Here is a 17,025-nt window from a genome sequence, read left to right as displayed (position 1 = left end):
AGATATTGCAGGTTCTTATCCCGGTGGCCTCAGCCTGCAGCGGCTTGAAGCAGGGTTTCTGTTCCCAGCCAGAGATTGAAGTCAGTCCTCAGCAGTGGGAGTGCTGAACCCTGGCCACAAGACCACCAGGGACCAGTGGCCAATGCCAAGCCTCTGTACTGTCTGCTGTGTAGAAATGAATTTCCACATAGAGATGCAAAGTAGTGAAACAAGTAGTGTTTATTAGGAAGAAAAAGAGTACGTGTGGATAGACACACGGGTGGCCTCAGAGATTTGCACCCTCGTGGGGACATTTCTTCTGGGTTTCCTTTGGCCAATCATCTTGCTTCACCTGGTTCTGGGTCCGTATTTGGTTTATCTCAGGGTCCTCCCATATGTGTGCACACATCTCTTAGCCAAGATGGATTCTAGTGAAGAGGCCTATGGGTAGTTGGCATCACTTACTATGAGGTGGCGCCCCCTCCCTTTTTGATCTTCAAGGGGCCTTTCTGTGCATGTGTAGTCAGGAAGGTCTCCTTGACTTCGAGAATGAGGAATATGTGGTCTTTTATCTCTTATCTGGGCAGGGCTCAGCTGCTTCCTCTCTCCTGCTATTTTGGAGTATCTGTCGACACGGGACGGACTCCGTCTGTTCAGCCTGGGGCCCATCTATCTCCTGCCTCAGTTTGGTTCCAGACCACCACAATAAAGGGACTATCACAATAAAGTGAGTCACACAGATTTTTTTGTTTCCTAGTGCATATAAAAGGTATGTTTAGACTAATCTGTAGTCTATTAAGTGAGCAATAGCAATTATGTCTAAGAAATCAACATGCCTTAATTTAAAAATACTTTATTGCTAAAAAATGCTAACCATCATCTTGTTGCAGCAGGCAGGTAGCTAGATGTGAGCAGAGAAATGAGGGCAGGGGGCAGGGGGCAGGAAATCACGCATCTTGTAAACAGCGGGGGTCCATGGGTAGACAAGGAAAAGCAAGAACCTCCAGACTGAAAGGAAGCCAGACATTTTGGGTGGTAAGTGTCCTGGAAGCAGACAAAGAAAGGTGAGGAAAGTGGGAATCTCCTGCATCCGAATGTAACCTGTTGCTCATTTTGCTTTCTTTGCAATAGAATTAGCCTTGCAGATAAGAAGTACCCATCATGCAGACGCCATGACACTTCTGGTCTAAGCTAAATAAGGACAAGAATCCCTCCCCCCCCTTAGGAAGAAGGAGCTGGGATGAAAATCAGGGAATACGACCCCCAAACTCCTCCTTCCGCAGTGAATATTCCGCTCCTTCATTTGTAAGCCCCTCATACCTGGCTTGCCAAAGAAACCCTGGGTAGCAGTTCCTCACCTGTCTGCTCTCTCTCCCTCTGAGAATGTATTCTTGTGAAAGTAAATAATCACTTTACTTTCTTAACCTCCTCGCTTTGTCTCCGAATTCTTTCATGACAAGGCAAGAATCTTAAATTCACCGGGAACGATCTGAGCCATCAATGAGCCATAATCTTTTTGCAGTAGTAACATCAGAGATCACTGATCCCAGGTCACCATAAGATAACGAAATATTTCGAGAATTACCAAAAAGTGATAACAAAAATGTGAAGCAAGAAAATGATGTTGGAAAAATGGCACCAATAGGTTTGCTTGTTGCAGGGTTGCCACAAACCCTCAATTTGTGAAAAATGCCATAAAGCAAAGCACAGTAAAACTCCAAGGTATGTTTGGGACTACCTGGCCAATTCAGGAGACTCTATCTGAAAGTCGGTAACATTAATTCCATCTGAATTTCTTTCCATGTAATGTTACATATTTACATTTGCCAAGTTGTGAATCTTTTGGGGCGACTATCTTGTCTATGTGGGGGAGGGAAAATAATTTTCCCTCTACCCTTCTAGGTTCTTGGTTGAGACACCTCCTGTAATAAAAGGCAGATTAATGGAAGAAAAGCAAGCAGAAGTTTAATAACATGCATACCTCCTGTGTATGTGGGAGAGAACCAGCAAAACCAAGTGATCCAAACCATAACCTTAAATAATATTTCCAGGTAAAGACAAAAGAAGATGTTGGGGAGGGAGAGGGCGGCCAGGTATGGAGGCCAGCAGGAAAAGCACAGTAAACAAGGGTAAGGTTGTTACACAGATTTAAGTTGTTGCCTTCTCCACTAAGATTTTATAGACATTTAGAGTCCCTTCTCTTCCTGTACAGAAAGGGAGACACCCTTACAAATGGAGATTTCCCTTATAAATGTAAATGTCTCTTACAAAAGGGTAACTTCTATTCAGTTTTCAGAGCTTCACCTGTGAATGCTGTTTTTTATTTTTTTTAAATAATCAGCGTGACATGATCCTTAAGCCAAAGAGACATATTTTGAGGTGACAAATCCTGCTCCCCTTCACCTACCAGATACCATTTGCAGTGGTAACATACACATGTAATATATACATGTATATATACATATGTAATATACCTAGGAATAAATTTAAAGAGATATATAGGAGTTCTATACAAAAATCTATAGCGTATAGAAAGAAATTAAAAATAGAAATTAAAGAAGACTAAAATTAAAGAATTTAATGGAGAATTAAATCATGGCATGGAGTAAAAGACTTAATAAAGATGTCAATTTCTGCCAACTTTGTTTATCAATTCATTGAATCTCACTTAAAATCTCAATAGGTTTGTTGTGAAAACAAGTTTAAAATTTATATGGAAAAACAAAGAATCAAGAATAATCAAGACACCCATAAAGGACAACAACGTGGGAAAAGTGGCTCTGCTAACTATCAAGGTTCGTTATAAAGTGATGGTAATTAAGACAATGTGGTTTGGCAGAATAGACAAATACATCAATGAAATAGAATAGAAAACAACCACGCACACAGAAAAGCTTGATTTTTGACTAGAGTGGCTCTAGAGCACTGGAGAAAGGACAATGTGTCAAATTATAGTGGCATAACTAGATAGTCATTTGAGAAAAAGTAGAACTTGACTCATACCTCACACCACACATGCACAAAAGTAATTCCAGATGGATTATACATGCAAATGTGAATTAGTCCTGAAACAATAAGGCTTCTAGAAGATAACAGGAAAACTCATAGCCTCAGGGTAGGAAAAGATTTCTTTAAAAAGATAAAAGTACAAAAATAAACAAAAATGCATAAGCTGCATTTCCTTACAATCAGAGACTTGTGTTCCTCAAAGGAAACTGTTAACAGAATGACAAGGCAAGTCATAGAGTGGAAGACATTGTAATACATGTAATTGGTAAAGGGATCTATTTGTCTCTGTCTATCTATCTATCTAACTATCCATCTATCTATCATCTATATCTCTATCTGAAAATCTCCTCAATAATAATGTCAATGATAATAAAGTCAGTAATAATAAGCCTGAAAGAAAAATATTCAAGAGATTTGAAAAGGCACAACACAAAATATAATATGAATAATACACCTGTGAAAAATGTTCAAAGGAAATGCAAAGGTAAAGGAAATGCAAATGGTTTAAACTATTTAATACAATTAGATACCTTTATCCACACACTAAAATAGCTACAAAGTAAAAGACTGTACTACCACATTTTGGCAAGGTGTATGGAGCTACCGGAAATGATATACCATCAACGGGAATGCAAATTGATAAAACTCCTTTGGAAATCTATTTAGAATTATCTATTATAATTGAACATGCCCACACTACATGATGCAGATATGTAGTCAACAGAAATTAGTACTTACATATATCTAAAGAAAAAGTACAAGAATATCAATAGTAGTGTTATTTGAAATAGTCAAACAGGAACAACCCAAATATCTATCAATATGCCCTATTCACACAAGAAAATACTATATAGTCATGAAAAGTAACTAACTACAGCTACACATATGAAAGTCACCCATATAATGTTGACCTGGAGTTTGAATTTAAGATATTTTGTTGAAGGAAACTAGACACAGAGGAATGCATACAACATGATTCCACTCACAGAGGGCTCAAGAACAAACCTCAAATGTCAATTTTAGAAATCAGGAAAATAAGAATCTCTGTATTTCTGGGGGAGATGAAAAAGATAGAGATTGAGAAAGGACAGGAGGTTATCTTCTTTGGTGCTAGCAACTTTCTGCTTCTTCTTTGGGTAGAGGTTTCATAGATGTTTGCTTTGTAAAAATGACCCTACATTTATATTTTGTGCATTTCTGTGTATGTTGGTGGCAATTTTATATATATATATATATATATATATATATATATATATATATATATAACACATATATATGTATATGAAGTATTTTATTCTTTTTGGTGCTGTTGTAAATGGGATTGTTTCCTTAATTTCCTTTTTGGATAATTTGTTGTTGGTGTATAGAAATATAACTGATTTTTGTATGTTGATTCTGTATCCTGAAACTTTACTGAATTCATCGAGGTTAGATTTCTTGTGTGTTTTTTTTTTACATGTTGTGTTCTTGAAACACAACACAAACAAACAAAAAAACCTCCCAAAACCCAAGGAAATTTTGGAGGTGACAGGTATGCTTATTATCCGGATTGTGGTGATGGTAACACAAGTGTATACGTGTGACCAAACCCACCAAATTCTATACATTAATTAGATGCAGGGTTTTTTGTATAAAAATTACACCTTAGTAAAGCTGGAAAACAAACCAAAGCAGAACAAAAATACATGTTAGGAATTACTATCTGTGGTGCAAATCATTTCCTCAGTCTGTGTGTTGGGCAAAAACTAGATGCAATGTCTCTATAATGAAACACAGAAACCTGGTTATATTACTCATAAACTTTAAACTGTGTTTTAAAAGAAAAAAAAAAGCTACAGTTTTCCCCAGGTTAAATATATCTTCTAGACCAAGAAACAACAAAACAGACAAAACCAAACCAAAACTGCAATGATTTTATCCAGCCACTAGATGACACTGCAGCTTTTACATGCCCACAGCGTGTTTGGGGAACAAGACAGTTTAGCATAAGGGAGATTCTGGGAGCAAATTTACCTTTAATATTTGTAATTGTGTTCCAGAGCAAGAGCTTGTGTGCCAATAGCAGGCAAAGAAAGCCAAACTCTGACAGAGGGTGTTTGCAGCAAAGTAAAGGTTTATTTGCAGGGCACCAAGTAAAGAGAACAGGCAGCTCATACTCAGAAGACCCGAAGTTTCTTATGCTTTCAGGCAAGGGTTTTTGAAAACAGTGTTAGGGGAGAGGGTTTGGGATGTGTGACCAGCTCATGGACTTTCTTCTGATTGGTTGGTGGTGAGGTAACAGGGTAATGTTTCTGGAATCTCAGCCTTCTGGTTCCAACCAGTCTGGGGTCTAGGTGCTTGTGGTCAGCATGTGGTCACCATTCTCCACCTGGGTGGAGGTCTTAGCTTCTGCAGAACACCTCAGAGACATGCATCAGATTATCTAGATCCCTTCAGGAAGAACTAGGGGTCCTGTGACTCTATTGTCCTAATCGTTAACTGCTTGAATCTGCTCTTTGGAACTTGGGGAAGGCCTTGGAGACTAAAGCCATTTTTTCTACAAACAACAAACGGGGGACATGGAGGGAATTTTGGACCTGGGAGGACCCCACAGGATCCTGCTTGCTTTCAATGCCCCCTTTTCTCTGGTACTCCTCAATCCTGAGGGGAGTAGGGGCAATGACAAGGACAGGAACAAAGTTTTGGATGGAGAGTTTAATCATAAACTCAGCAGGCGAACTCTGTTTTAATTGGTCACCAGAAAGTAGAGTTGTAGTTTAAATAATGAAATTATTTCCTTAATGTTACAATATTTAGGCTTATTTAAAATAAAAGGTTTTTTTTTAACTTAGGAGTAAAATAGCTATTCATTATCAAATATTTTGAAACTATAGAGAAACATGGAGAAGAAAATAAATATTATCCATACTCCTACTACACAGGGGAAAACCATTGTGCTTACCTTTGTAGTTTTTCTCTCTTTCAGCATAGAGAAACATGAAACATAAATATTCAATATTTAACAGGATGAAATCTTATTGGATATATTAAGTATTTTAACTGACTTAGCAATAATACTTTGTATATTTTCTCATATCCATAAACATTCTTCTTAGTTATTATTTTTCAAAGGTAGCATATTATTTCATAGTGCAGTAAATTAATTTAATTTAATTCTCAGTTTTGGACCATTAAGTGGTTTCTGATTTACCATTACTAAAAATAGCCCTTTGATAAACATATTTGTGGTTATGTCTTGAACAGCCAAGAGTATTTCTTTAAAGTTCCACCCCCCCAAAAAAATGTTCACATCAAAGGAAAGACATAAATATTTTTAAGGCTTTTTATAAGTATTTTCAACTGTTTTCCAAAGGTTGAACGAAACCAATTTGTATGATCACTAACAGTCTTTTTGGTCATCTATTTTCCAATATTTTCTCTGGAAATTTTAATAGCATTTTAATCTCATTTATGATAGATTTTCATGTGTGAAAATCTAGTCGAAATTTTGAAAATTGAAAACAAGCTTAGAAAGATCATGTCTCTATTAGTATTACAAAAACTTTGAATCAATTGAATACTGACTGTAGGATCTGACATTTCAATGGCTTTTATCCTTTTAAAAATACTTTTAAACTTATTGAATCCCTCTAATCATCTGAGATAAGCAGGTAAACTATTATTCCCCTTTCCAGAGGAAGAAATTGAAATTATGTTGGAAAAACCAAATAAAACACAGAAAAGTGATAGTTAAAAGTTGAATACAGGAGCAAATAAAGTAGGATATCTGTGATATATTTCCACAGCATCCTACGTATTCCCTGCTATAACGCTCCATCACCACCATAATATAACCCTTTACTTTACTGTTTGTTTTACAAATAAACCACAAATTCCCCAAGACTAGTTTTCATGCCAAATTTGCTTAGTGTTTTAACTTTACTGTCCACCACAGTGTTGCTTAATAATCATTCACTGAATAAATTTTTTTTTAAAAACCCTCAAAAAATGCTATGTAGAAATAGACACATCATGTAGAAATGCTGCTTTTTGCTAAACTTACTTTGAGGGCATGGTGTTCCCATTTATAACGATCACCACTAAAATTTAATACATCCTTGGGGGTCACTGTGAGCCAGGTGCTCTTCTAAGTCCATTTTCATGTATTAACTAGCTGAATTTCTAGCTAATTTTAACGAAATTTCTACCGAATTCTAACTAAAACAGCTGGTCAACTAGAGAGAGGCAGAAATGAAACTTGGATGGTACTTCTCTTTCACTCCAGCTCTCAACATCTACACTTTCCCTCACACATTTCATAGTGCGTGGATCCAAGATGTTGCTTTCTAACATGACCCAGGAGTAGATTGTTGTTATTAATGATAGGATATCAGAGTTTGGATCCTGTAGGAACTGAAGGACACTGAGATTAAGAAACTCTATATTATTTATTGCTAAGCAGTGTCTGGAATCCAGATTTCTTTTCAATATGCCATACTAGTGACAACAGTTTAAAGATACTACTTATAGCATACATTTCCAACTCTCAGAGAAGGAGAATATTGGGAAATACATTCATAAAACAATTTTGAAGGTAGTATTATTTTCCCTTATTGAAATATCTCATGAAGATTATATAGTGCCTTATTTCTATTGAATGAATTATTTTATGTAAATAACTACGAGTATAGCATTTCAGAAATGAACAGATGCTTTCAGAACATCAGTTATGAGGACGAATTATCCTCTTTTGGAAAGAGGACGAGCTTATAAATAAATCCTTGCAAAGTGACTTTAGCCATCTCCAAATTTCTCTGTGCCTCTTCAGGGTGATAAACAATAAAAGAAAGAAAGAAAGTGATAGAGTCAAAAATTTTTAAATGACATAAATTCCTCTAAAGTCAATTAGAATGTTTACTGAACTTTTGCTGTTTACAGAAAAGTAGATACAGCCCTTTGAAAGCACACATGAAAACAACTTACAAAGTACAAACCATATTATAAATCTAAGGTTTTACAATAGAAATGTCTTTGAAAAAAAGTTACAGTATTCTGTTTCTTCCTTTCTAGCATGAGATATGTTTTAATATATTTTGAAGGAATGGCCACTTTTTAGAAACCATTTTGTTTATTCTACTTTCATTTTAGCATACATAAAAGCAGGTTATAATTGCATTGGATACAAAAGACAAACAAATAAACACACATTATTGCACTTAGAAAATACTTCACAGGAAGTATTGCACATGATAGAATAGATCAGGAAAGGAGAATAGATCAGGAAAGGCACAAGGTTATAATCAGATAGGACTAGTATTATTCCAGATTTGAACAATACAGACTTTTTCCTGATAAAGATTTGCCACATCACATATTGCACATTTTCCAACACTTTTATCTGTTTTACAAATATTCCTCATATTCTTTGTTTTTGTCCTTATCTCTGTAAAACAGTGTGTATGAGGCAATAAATTATGTACCATTGAAAAAGACAAGTCTACGCTGAAGAAGTGAAAAAAAAAAGACCAGCATAAATATATGATCACCCCATTCTTTGGGGGGCAAATGACAAAGTAACTTGACAAACTTCTTTAAAAAGAGAGAAACATTACAAAGCTTCATTTCATAAGCATTTGCCCATTTATAAATGTCCTCTGAGTTAAAAAAATGCATTTAGATGAAATATCTCTGTTGCCAGTTAAAATTTCCTTTGTTTACATTCAGTTTTTAATACTACTATTTAATTCCTTCATACAGTGCAAATGCATGAAGGGTACACGTTGTTCACAGTCATTCAACAATAAATAATAACTCTAAACTTAGTTACCTTATTATTTCTGAATTAAAAAAATATAAAGTGCATTCAAAAGCTTTGAAGTCATTTTTCTCATTCTTGGAGAAAATGATCAGTCAACCTGTAACATTTTCAGCTCATGGCAGAAGTATTCCACAGTGCAGATATTCCTGGGATTTTTCTCCCTTTTTGCCACAGTCTTGTTTGGAAGAAAGTTTCCAAAATAGTAAAAAGTTTTTTTTCACAAAGTCTTTATGGGAAACTTCTGACCATAGAGCGCCATTCGTCAACACACATTTCCTTGAGTTTCATGATAGAATAGTATATAAGCAAATATGATTCTTCTTTATTTGGAGGGTTTGCTACATATCCAGTGTAAATTCTTTTCACATTCTGTGCTGCTGACCTCTGTGCTGTTCAGAAATGCACAGGTCTCGGATCCTGTAAGGTTGAACCTGTCAACAATAAAGAAACCAGAATTATTTTCAGTTTATCATTTCCGTTCAGTTACATGAGAATCAACTTTGTGGTGGTGGAGGTGGTGGTTTCTGCTTTTTTGGTTTTTCTTAGTAAGAACGCATGAGGCAAGTGCGCCAATCAAATGATCACAGAGTAATCTGCAGAGACAGTAGACAAAGATCCAAAAGAAGAGTATGTGGTGAGAAGATACAAAATTAAGAGTAGAGGGCTCCATTTGTTTGGTTGGTGGATCACCACAGGAGTGACTCGTTCATTTTTGAGTTCACAAACCATTCCCAGAAAGTATAAATATTCAACAATCATGTATACTACCGCATAGAGTTTTAGAGGGTAACAGTCCCTGGTGCCCATTTGTGGGTGTGATACATACCAAGGATTCCTTTTCTAGAGATTTAAACTAATTTCCTGTATCTTTAATTTTCATAAAACTATTTAGGGAGCTAGAAATTCTTTCATGTCTGAGTTTTCAGATGACAAAGATTAACGCTAAACTTATACAACGTCCTTCAAACTTTAAAATGTACAGGTAATGGAAATAAAGCCAGCATCTTTAATTCTGGGGCAAGTTTTCTGTCAGATCCATAGAAGCTTCTAATTAGGTATTGAAAATATTATTCTTTATCCCTGTGGAGATGAGAACTGGGAAAGCAAAAAGGGAACTACTCGCTTGTCAATAAAATATAAATATGAGATTGGAAATGTTGGATTTTTTTTCCCATCATCATATTTATACCTGGAATATTTCTGAGTCTTATTCCACTCGAATTTGCTGAGGTCAAATTACTAGAAGCATTTATCGTATGAATTCCAAGCAGATAAAAAGGAAAAAATGATAATATTAAAGCCCTTCTTTAAAGAAGTCCGTAGAGTATAACATACAAAAGAGATTGTTAAAGTTCTGCTTATAAAGAGCTCAACGTTCATGTAGAACAGTACTTCTAAAGGAAAAAAGGAAAGTGGTTCCCCTGAGCTGCCATCCTGGGGAGGATAAAGAGATATCTTGAAACTCACCAGTTATTAAATTTTTTGCCATTTGACCATTTCCACATCTGGTCAGCTTCATTTTTCAGCCCAATCCAGTGTTCACTTCTACCCACATGTTGTTTTAAAAAGATCTTGAAGAAAGCACAAAGGAACTGTATGTTAAACCACCTCTCCCAATAAGTATGTAACAAATCTTGTTTCTTAAATCTGTAACTCGTAGGCATGATAGCTAAGCTGATTATTTACTAGTTCTACGTAGGTTCAGCTCATGTGGATTTTTGGCCTTTGAGGCTAAACAAATCACATTTAAAGACTAAATTGAACTCTCATTTTGACCTCAGACTGATCATGTGGCTTTCTGTGACTAAATTTTCCTGGGTGGGAGACAGATACAATGTCTTCCCTCAGAAGGAAACAAAAGGAAACCACAGATTAGCTATATAAAACAGAATAGCAATATCTTATGGAATTGTTTCTGAATACTATCTTACCATGTCCTCTTCAGAATCAATGACAGCCAGAGTGGCACCGTGTTTGGAGCAAAAGTTTTGGGCCAAGGTCCAGTTCCTTGTTTTCTTGGAAATAAGATAGCATTTCCCCTGGTATACTATCCAATCTTCTGAGCATGAAGAAACATGGGTGTTTGGTGGCACCAAGGACATATATTGGCCTGGACAGTTGTACTGACCCACTGTGAACAGGAAACGTGTGTGTTTTAGTAACACAAGACACCAAATAACCACAGTGCGCAAAAGTAGTTCAGGGGATGCTGTGCTGTGCTAGGTGATAAACAAAGAGAGGAAAGAAGGTGAATTCTTTTTTTTTTTTAATTTTGTTGAAGTATAGTTGACGTATGATGTTATATTAGTTTCAGCTGTACAACATGGTGATTCAAAATTTTTATAGGTTATACTCCATTTAAAATGATAAGAAAGGAAGGTGAGTTCTGGGAAGAGTAAGAAGAAGGCAGTTTCTCGCTTTACCTGATCTCTCATTGTGCCTAATCATTGTACTAGGTATAAGAAATAAGAGGGAGTCACTTTGGTCAGAAAGTGGAGGGTAAATTTTAAAATCTTGAAAATAGTCTTTGGACTAGAAAGACTAAAATACATTAAAATTCCAAGTAAGGTTTTGCATCGGAATGCAGATGGGGAAGAATTTGAAGAGGTAGTATATACAGACCTATATTGGAAGGTAGAGGAGAGAATGCTTTGCAGAGGAGCAATTCAGAATACACAAAAATTTATGGCTGGGGATGTATCATAAAACTGTAAAATTTCATGTTTCTATAAGACACAAATGTATCTTGGTATAGCTGTATGTTTTGAATACCATAACACAAATGATTCTCTGGGAGCTTCTAGATATATTCTATATCTATATATATATTCTGTGGCTTTTGAGATAAGAGACTGACCAATTCCTGATTAATCTATGGCTTAGATATTATTTTTTTCATCAACAATGAATGTGCAGCCCACATTTTTCCAGTTAAACGTCTCTATATTTAGACTCTAAATTGGCCCCTTTTATTCCAGATTTAAACATCTGCTCACATGTAAATTTCTCCTATAGTGTTGTATAAATCATAAACACTTTTAATATTTCTAAAGCACTAGAAAACTAAAAAAAAGTATTGCATCAATTATTCAAGGAATGTGGAATCATATTTAGCATTTCCTAGGAAATTGGCCATGTATGAAAAATGAGATTGTCCTAAATTCATCAGAACTTTTGATGAATTCATGAAGTGCAGACCCACCTGATAAAGCAACGAGAGCTATGATTAGAGTGGTGATGAAGACCACATTCACTACAGCACATGGGATGGGAACTTGAATGGACCCTTCATGATACGCTGCGAAGTGAAGCCCGGTGGCATTATCTGAAGAGAGAAAGTAGATGATGAATTCAAGCAGGCTATAGAAGTAAGAAAGAGACATTTGATTTTCTCTTGAAGCATTTAAAATAAAAAAATAGCTATGTGTCTCCCTATCTTCTTATATGAAATTTATAAGTTAATTTCCCTCAAGTGTTGAGTGAATTTGGATAGTTTATTTCTGGCTAGAAATAAAACAATCCAGTCACAATAATGATATCATAAAATATCTCCCCCAAATATGTACTCAGTAGCTATGAAAATTCTAAATATATCATAATTGTATTGTTTTAATCACAATAAGAACACTTAGTAAATACCTGATTACCCTAGAAGACATATAAAAAGAACACCCTATGTACAATCCCTTAACTTCTCTGTAGTTACTGTTTAAGGGAGATGGTATAAATGGGTATAAATGTGGGTGATATAATAAAAAATGTTGAATTGATATAAAAATATATACAACTGGAATGACTAAAAATTAAAAAAAAGATGGATGGTACTTTTTTGTGAATTTGGTAGATGTGAAGCATTGAAATGTCCATATTACTGAATGGGAGAGTAAAATGGAAAAAAAATACTTTGGAAAACTATTTCTTACATAATTAAATATACACTTATCCTATGATGGAGAAACTCTACTCCTATTATTTTCTCAAGAGAAATGAAAATACGTCTTCAAAATGTTTTATATAAGAATGTTCAGAGCAACTTTATTCTTAACAGCCAAATCCTAGAAATAAACCAAGTATCCATCAACAGGAAAATGGATAAACAAATTATGGTATACCCATACAAGAAATTCTACTCAGAAATTTAAAAACTGGAACAACTGATGCATGCCACAAAATAGATGAATCGCAAAAAAAAATGTTGAGCGAAAAAAATCCAGTCACAATTATATACTGTATATATTCATTTATATGACATTCAGGAATAGCTGAACTAAATTTGATGATAGAAATGAGAAAAGTGATTGCTTTTATGTGTTGGAAAATTAATTTGACTGGAAAGGAACACAGGGAAACTTTCCAGGGTGATGGAAAATGTCAAATGTTGATTGGAGTTGTAGTTATAACTCATTAAACTGTATATGTATGATCTGTGAATACATAGTATGTCAGTTTTACCTCATTTAAAAATAACAGGTGAGTGAAAAATAAGATGTTTGAATTTTCCAAGAGAAGTTAAAATAATAGAGGAAATTTAACAGTACTATAGACTAAATATTGGGTGGAAATCAGTTTTTTTCATTTATTCTTTTTATAATGCTAAAACCAAGTAAAAGTTTTATTTCATCAATGAGGAATATTTTTGTGGAAGGATTTAGAATATGAATATGATGTGAATGATGATTCTTAATTACCAAAAAAAACCCCACCACCACCAACAACAAAGCTAGAAGGATATCTGTTCTAGATTAGAAATAAATAATTGAGAAAGGAGAGAGGGGAATTTTGTGACTCCGAGTTTGAATTTGATTTTTGCTAGGATGAGCTATCAGGATATTTAAAATTTGGCCTCACAGGAAATATATAGATCCCTATTATGCTCTCAAAAACTGAAATGTAAAATAACTACTTGAATGATATTAAAACTTACCATGAAAAATAGTCTCAATATGCAAAAATATCCTATTTTTCAGTATGGGTGGCTTTCATAATTAAAAGGATGTCTATACAGACACAACTTGAAATTCATGTATTTTTTTTCCTTAAAGCATTTCTTTAAGGTTAAACTAGGCAAAGAGATGCTGCTTTCTTTCACAGTAATTTTGCTATGTAATGGATGTCAGCATCAACTGTTGCTTCGTCTGAGGATTGTTTTTCCCAGCATAGATCTGCATTCAGGTTTTGCAAGAGAAGACTTTACTTCACTCCTATCTGGTTCTATTTCTCTCAGCTTCTTAAAGCAAACCTTCCTTTTTTCACCAGCATACAACTGTCACCGGAAGCAGCCTTTCGTAGCTAGGGTAGCAAGTTCAGAACTCTCTGTCTAGTTTCACTTCTCACCATGTGAGACTCAATCACGGGGTTCAAACCCAATGCAGGGACAGCTCTGGCTCCTCAGCAAGTACCAACACATCCAAGTAACTCATGGATGCCAGAGCCCATTGGCTTATCCACTGGACTCACTCTATTGGCTTATCCAGTGGGTAAACTATGGAGATGATTCTCAGACTGTACTTTATATCCATTAGTGAGGGCTATTGTTACTCACAGCTTGACTTATCACCTAGATAACAAAACACTCCCCTAAGAGCATACTTCTGCTCTGATTACAAGCCCTGTCCATTAATGGGGAAATCGAAAACAAATTCATTAGTACATATTGAATCACCAAGGGTGGTGTTCAATAATTGTTTATACTAATGAAGCAAGTACAAATAGCAGCGTAGACTAAATATTCATAAATTAAATATTCAACAGAAAATTGGAATGATCTCAGGAAAAGTTAAGAATTACTACAATAGTTCCTTCTTCTTTCAACTATGCTGTTTACCGAGTGGTTTTATTCTTAAATATATTTTTTCTTTTGGGCAGCTCAGCTGAGCCATCAAGTTATGGCTATCTGGTTACCAAAAAATTTGTGTGGCTTGTACTTGTTATCCACACTTGATTTTGTGTTCTTAAGTGAAGGATGGGTTTATCAGAGGTAATGAATACTTTTCTAAAGCAAACCACTCTATTAGACCCATACTCAGAAAACAATCCCTTCCTCTAGATTTTTTTAGCTCTGCTCTTCATAACACATTCTTTGTTACTGGTTAGGTGTGCTTACAAGTAAACTCTAGTTCCTACATGCTAGTGCTTGGGGCACCTCATTAATTAGAGAGGAAGAGAGATAAATGAAACAAATCAAGAAAGCCTCACCAAAACAAATTATTGTAAAACAATGGGAAAATCCTGGTAATAGAAAATAGAAAGGTCTGAGGACAGAATAGATAAATAGAAAAGAAGAAAAAGTATATAGCAAAGATGATCATATTTTGATGAAAAATAAAAGAAAGGAAGAAAAACATCTGATTCATGTAGAATTTGAAGCCCACGATTAGAAGGGTGAAATAGAAAAGCGAAATGGAGGAAAAGAGTCCCATAAAGAATATAGAAGATTTCATTTTCAAGAATTCTTTCATGACTTTCTCCTAATAAGTTACCATTGGACACTGTAAATGTTCAGATGTTTATAAGGATATTCTCTCAAAAATTAGAAACCTTTGTTCCCAGCAACTGGAGGATGTTGTCTTGAGAACACAAGATACGGCACACACAGAAAGCACAAAATGGTACAAGGTAAAGGCAATCAAGAAGGTAATTGTTTATGTGGAAAACAGAGTTTTCCATAAAGAGAGGCAGTGCTTCCTATAGGATGGATATGGGAAAATGATGGACAGTTCACTGGGCTAGGGCAGTGAGATTTCTAATTAAATACGAAAAATTGAGCTGATATAAACTGAAACAAAGAAACAAACATTTAGAGAGCTTCTGAAATTCACCCTTGTGATTTCCTCTCAAGTTTCTATTTGTCTTCTCATAGAAAAAGAAATATTTACCTCTTCCCCATTTTCTCCTTTATCCCAACTGAAATAGAACATAACCAAGTTCTTCAAAAGACAAGCTTCATTTTCCCCCTAACTACCATTATATATCATAGATAGATAGATAGGTAGGTAGATAGATATAAATATAGATATACTGATAGATGCTACCAGTATATGAGGAGTAAGACCTGACTTACTTTGTTGTCCTCTTTTCAGATGCAAGGAGCTGCTCTCTGTTGCAGAACAATCTTCAGAATTCATCTTTATCCTCGTCCCGATCCCTTGGTTAATCCCGGGTCAAACCAGTCTGCAGTGAAAGTCTTTGCTGGAGCTCTTGTTCAGTCTCTGAGTCTCTGAGATAGCTCAGCATTTATATTCAGTTACGTTGTCTCCACCCACTTCCTCTCACCTCCAGATCGTTCAGCTACTCCTGTCCTCTTTAATTCATGCTCTAGTGGCCCAAACAGTTTACAATGTGGTGTTGTGGTGAGCTACGGGTTTTCCCTGCTGTCTGAAATGTGCTTTCTCACAACTGTAGGTGCAGCATGAAGAGACAAGTGAGATTTTCCCAGAATCTGAGATATCCTTTCTTAAATTTGTAGAAAACAAATAATTTAGGAAACAGAATATCTAAGCAAAGAATTAAAAGTTAGGGATTCCTATCTTTGAGATGGAAATAATGTGGGGAGTAATATTTCCCTGGAATCCCATTCATTCATATAATCATATACTTAACAACTATTATTTTATTGAACATCTACTATGAACCTGACACTGTTAGAGGATTTATTGTTGAATAAGAAAGTTACCATCTCTATTCTCATGGACCTTTCTCCAGTCTGGAAGAGTTTAACTTAGCAAGCTATAAACTGGCTTTCAGAAATGTGTCATTCGATTCTTCCCTGGGGACTAGTTTTTCAAGGTATCATTTAGTAAGTAGCTGGTTTAATGGAGGAAATAGAAACCTTGTGGCTGGAACTTCCTTTCTATGTTCTAAAACTGTTTATCTTAAATGATCTGTTTCATTTATCTCCTGTTAATTTTCATGTCATATTTTACTGTCATTTACACTGCCCTATTTCCCCTCAGTAATATCTTATTCTATTTTTCTCCAATCTGCTAGATTATTATTTTCATATATCTCTGACACTTTGGACATCTGAAAATGATTATTATAAAAATATATTGCCATAGTATCAGTATCATCCAGATAAGTTATTAAGGTCAACACAAAATGAATGTAGAATATCTGTGTCTAGTGATTTAAGGAAGGGATAAAAATATCACTCTGGTTAATAATCTTAGTGTCCTCAAATTTTATCATTAATATGACTTCAGAGTACAGATATTCTGTTTTCAGAATAAAGCCTTTGTGAA

At 35.2% G+C, this 17,025-nt stretch overlaps 1 protein-coding gene across 1 annotated transcript; it reads right to left on the bottom strand.

The window, feature by feature from the left end:
• Nucleotides 1-9,107: 9,107 nt before the first annotated feature.
• Nucleotides 9,108-15,909, bottom strand: CD69 (CD69 molecule; the record flags this gene model as incomplete). Its single annotated transcript, XM_079714203.1, has 5 exons — nt 9,108-9,216; nt 10,253-10,356; nt 10,717-10,916; nt 11,988-12,110; nt 15,846-15,909. 5 exons carry the CDS (start codon nt 15,907-15,909, stop codon nt 9,108-9,110), a joined length of 600 nt encoding a protein of 199 aa, XP_079570329.1.
• Nucleotides 15,910-17,025: the final 1,116 nt, after the last annotated feature.

Source organism: Hyperoodon ampullatus (genome assembly GCF_949752795.1).
Source record: "Hyperoodon ampullatus genome assembly, chromosome: 11".
Taxonomy (NCBI): domain Eukaryota; kingdom Metazoa; phylum Chordata; class Mammalia; order Artiodactyla; family Ziphiidae; genus Hyperoodon; species Hyperoodon ampullatus.
This window is presented reverse-complemented; position numbering and strand designations above follow the sequence as displayed.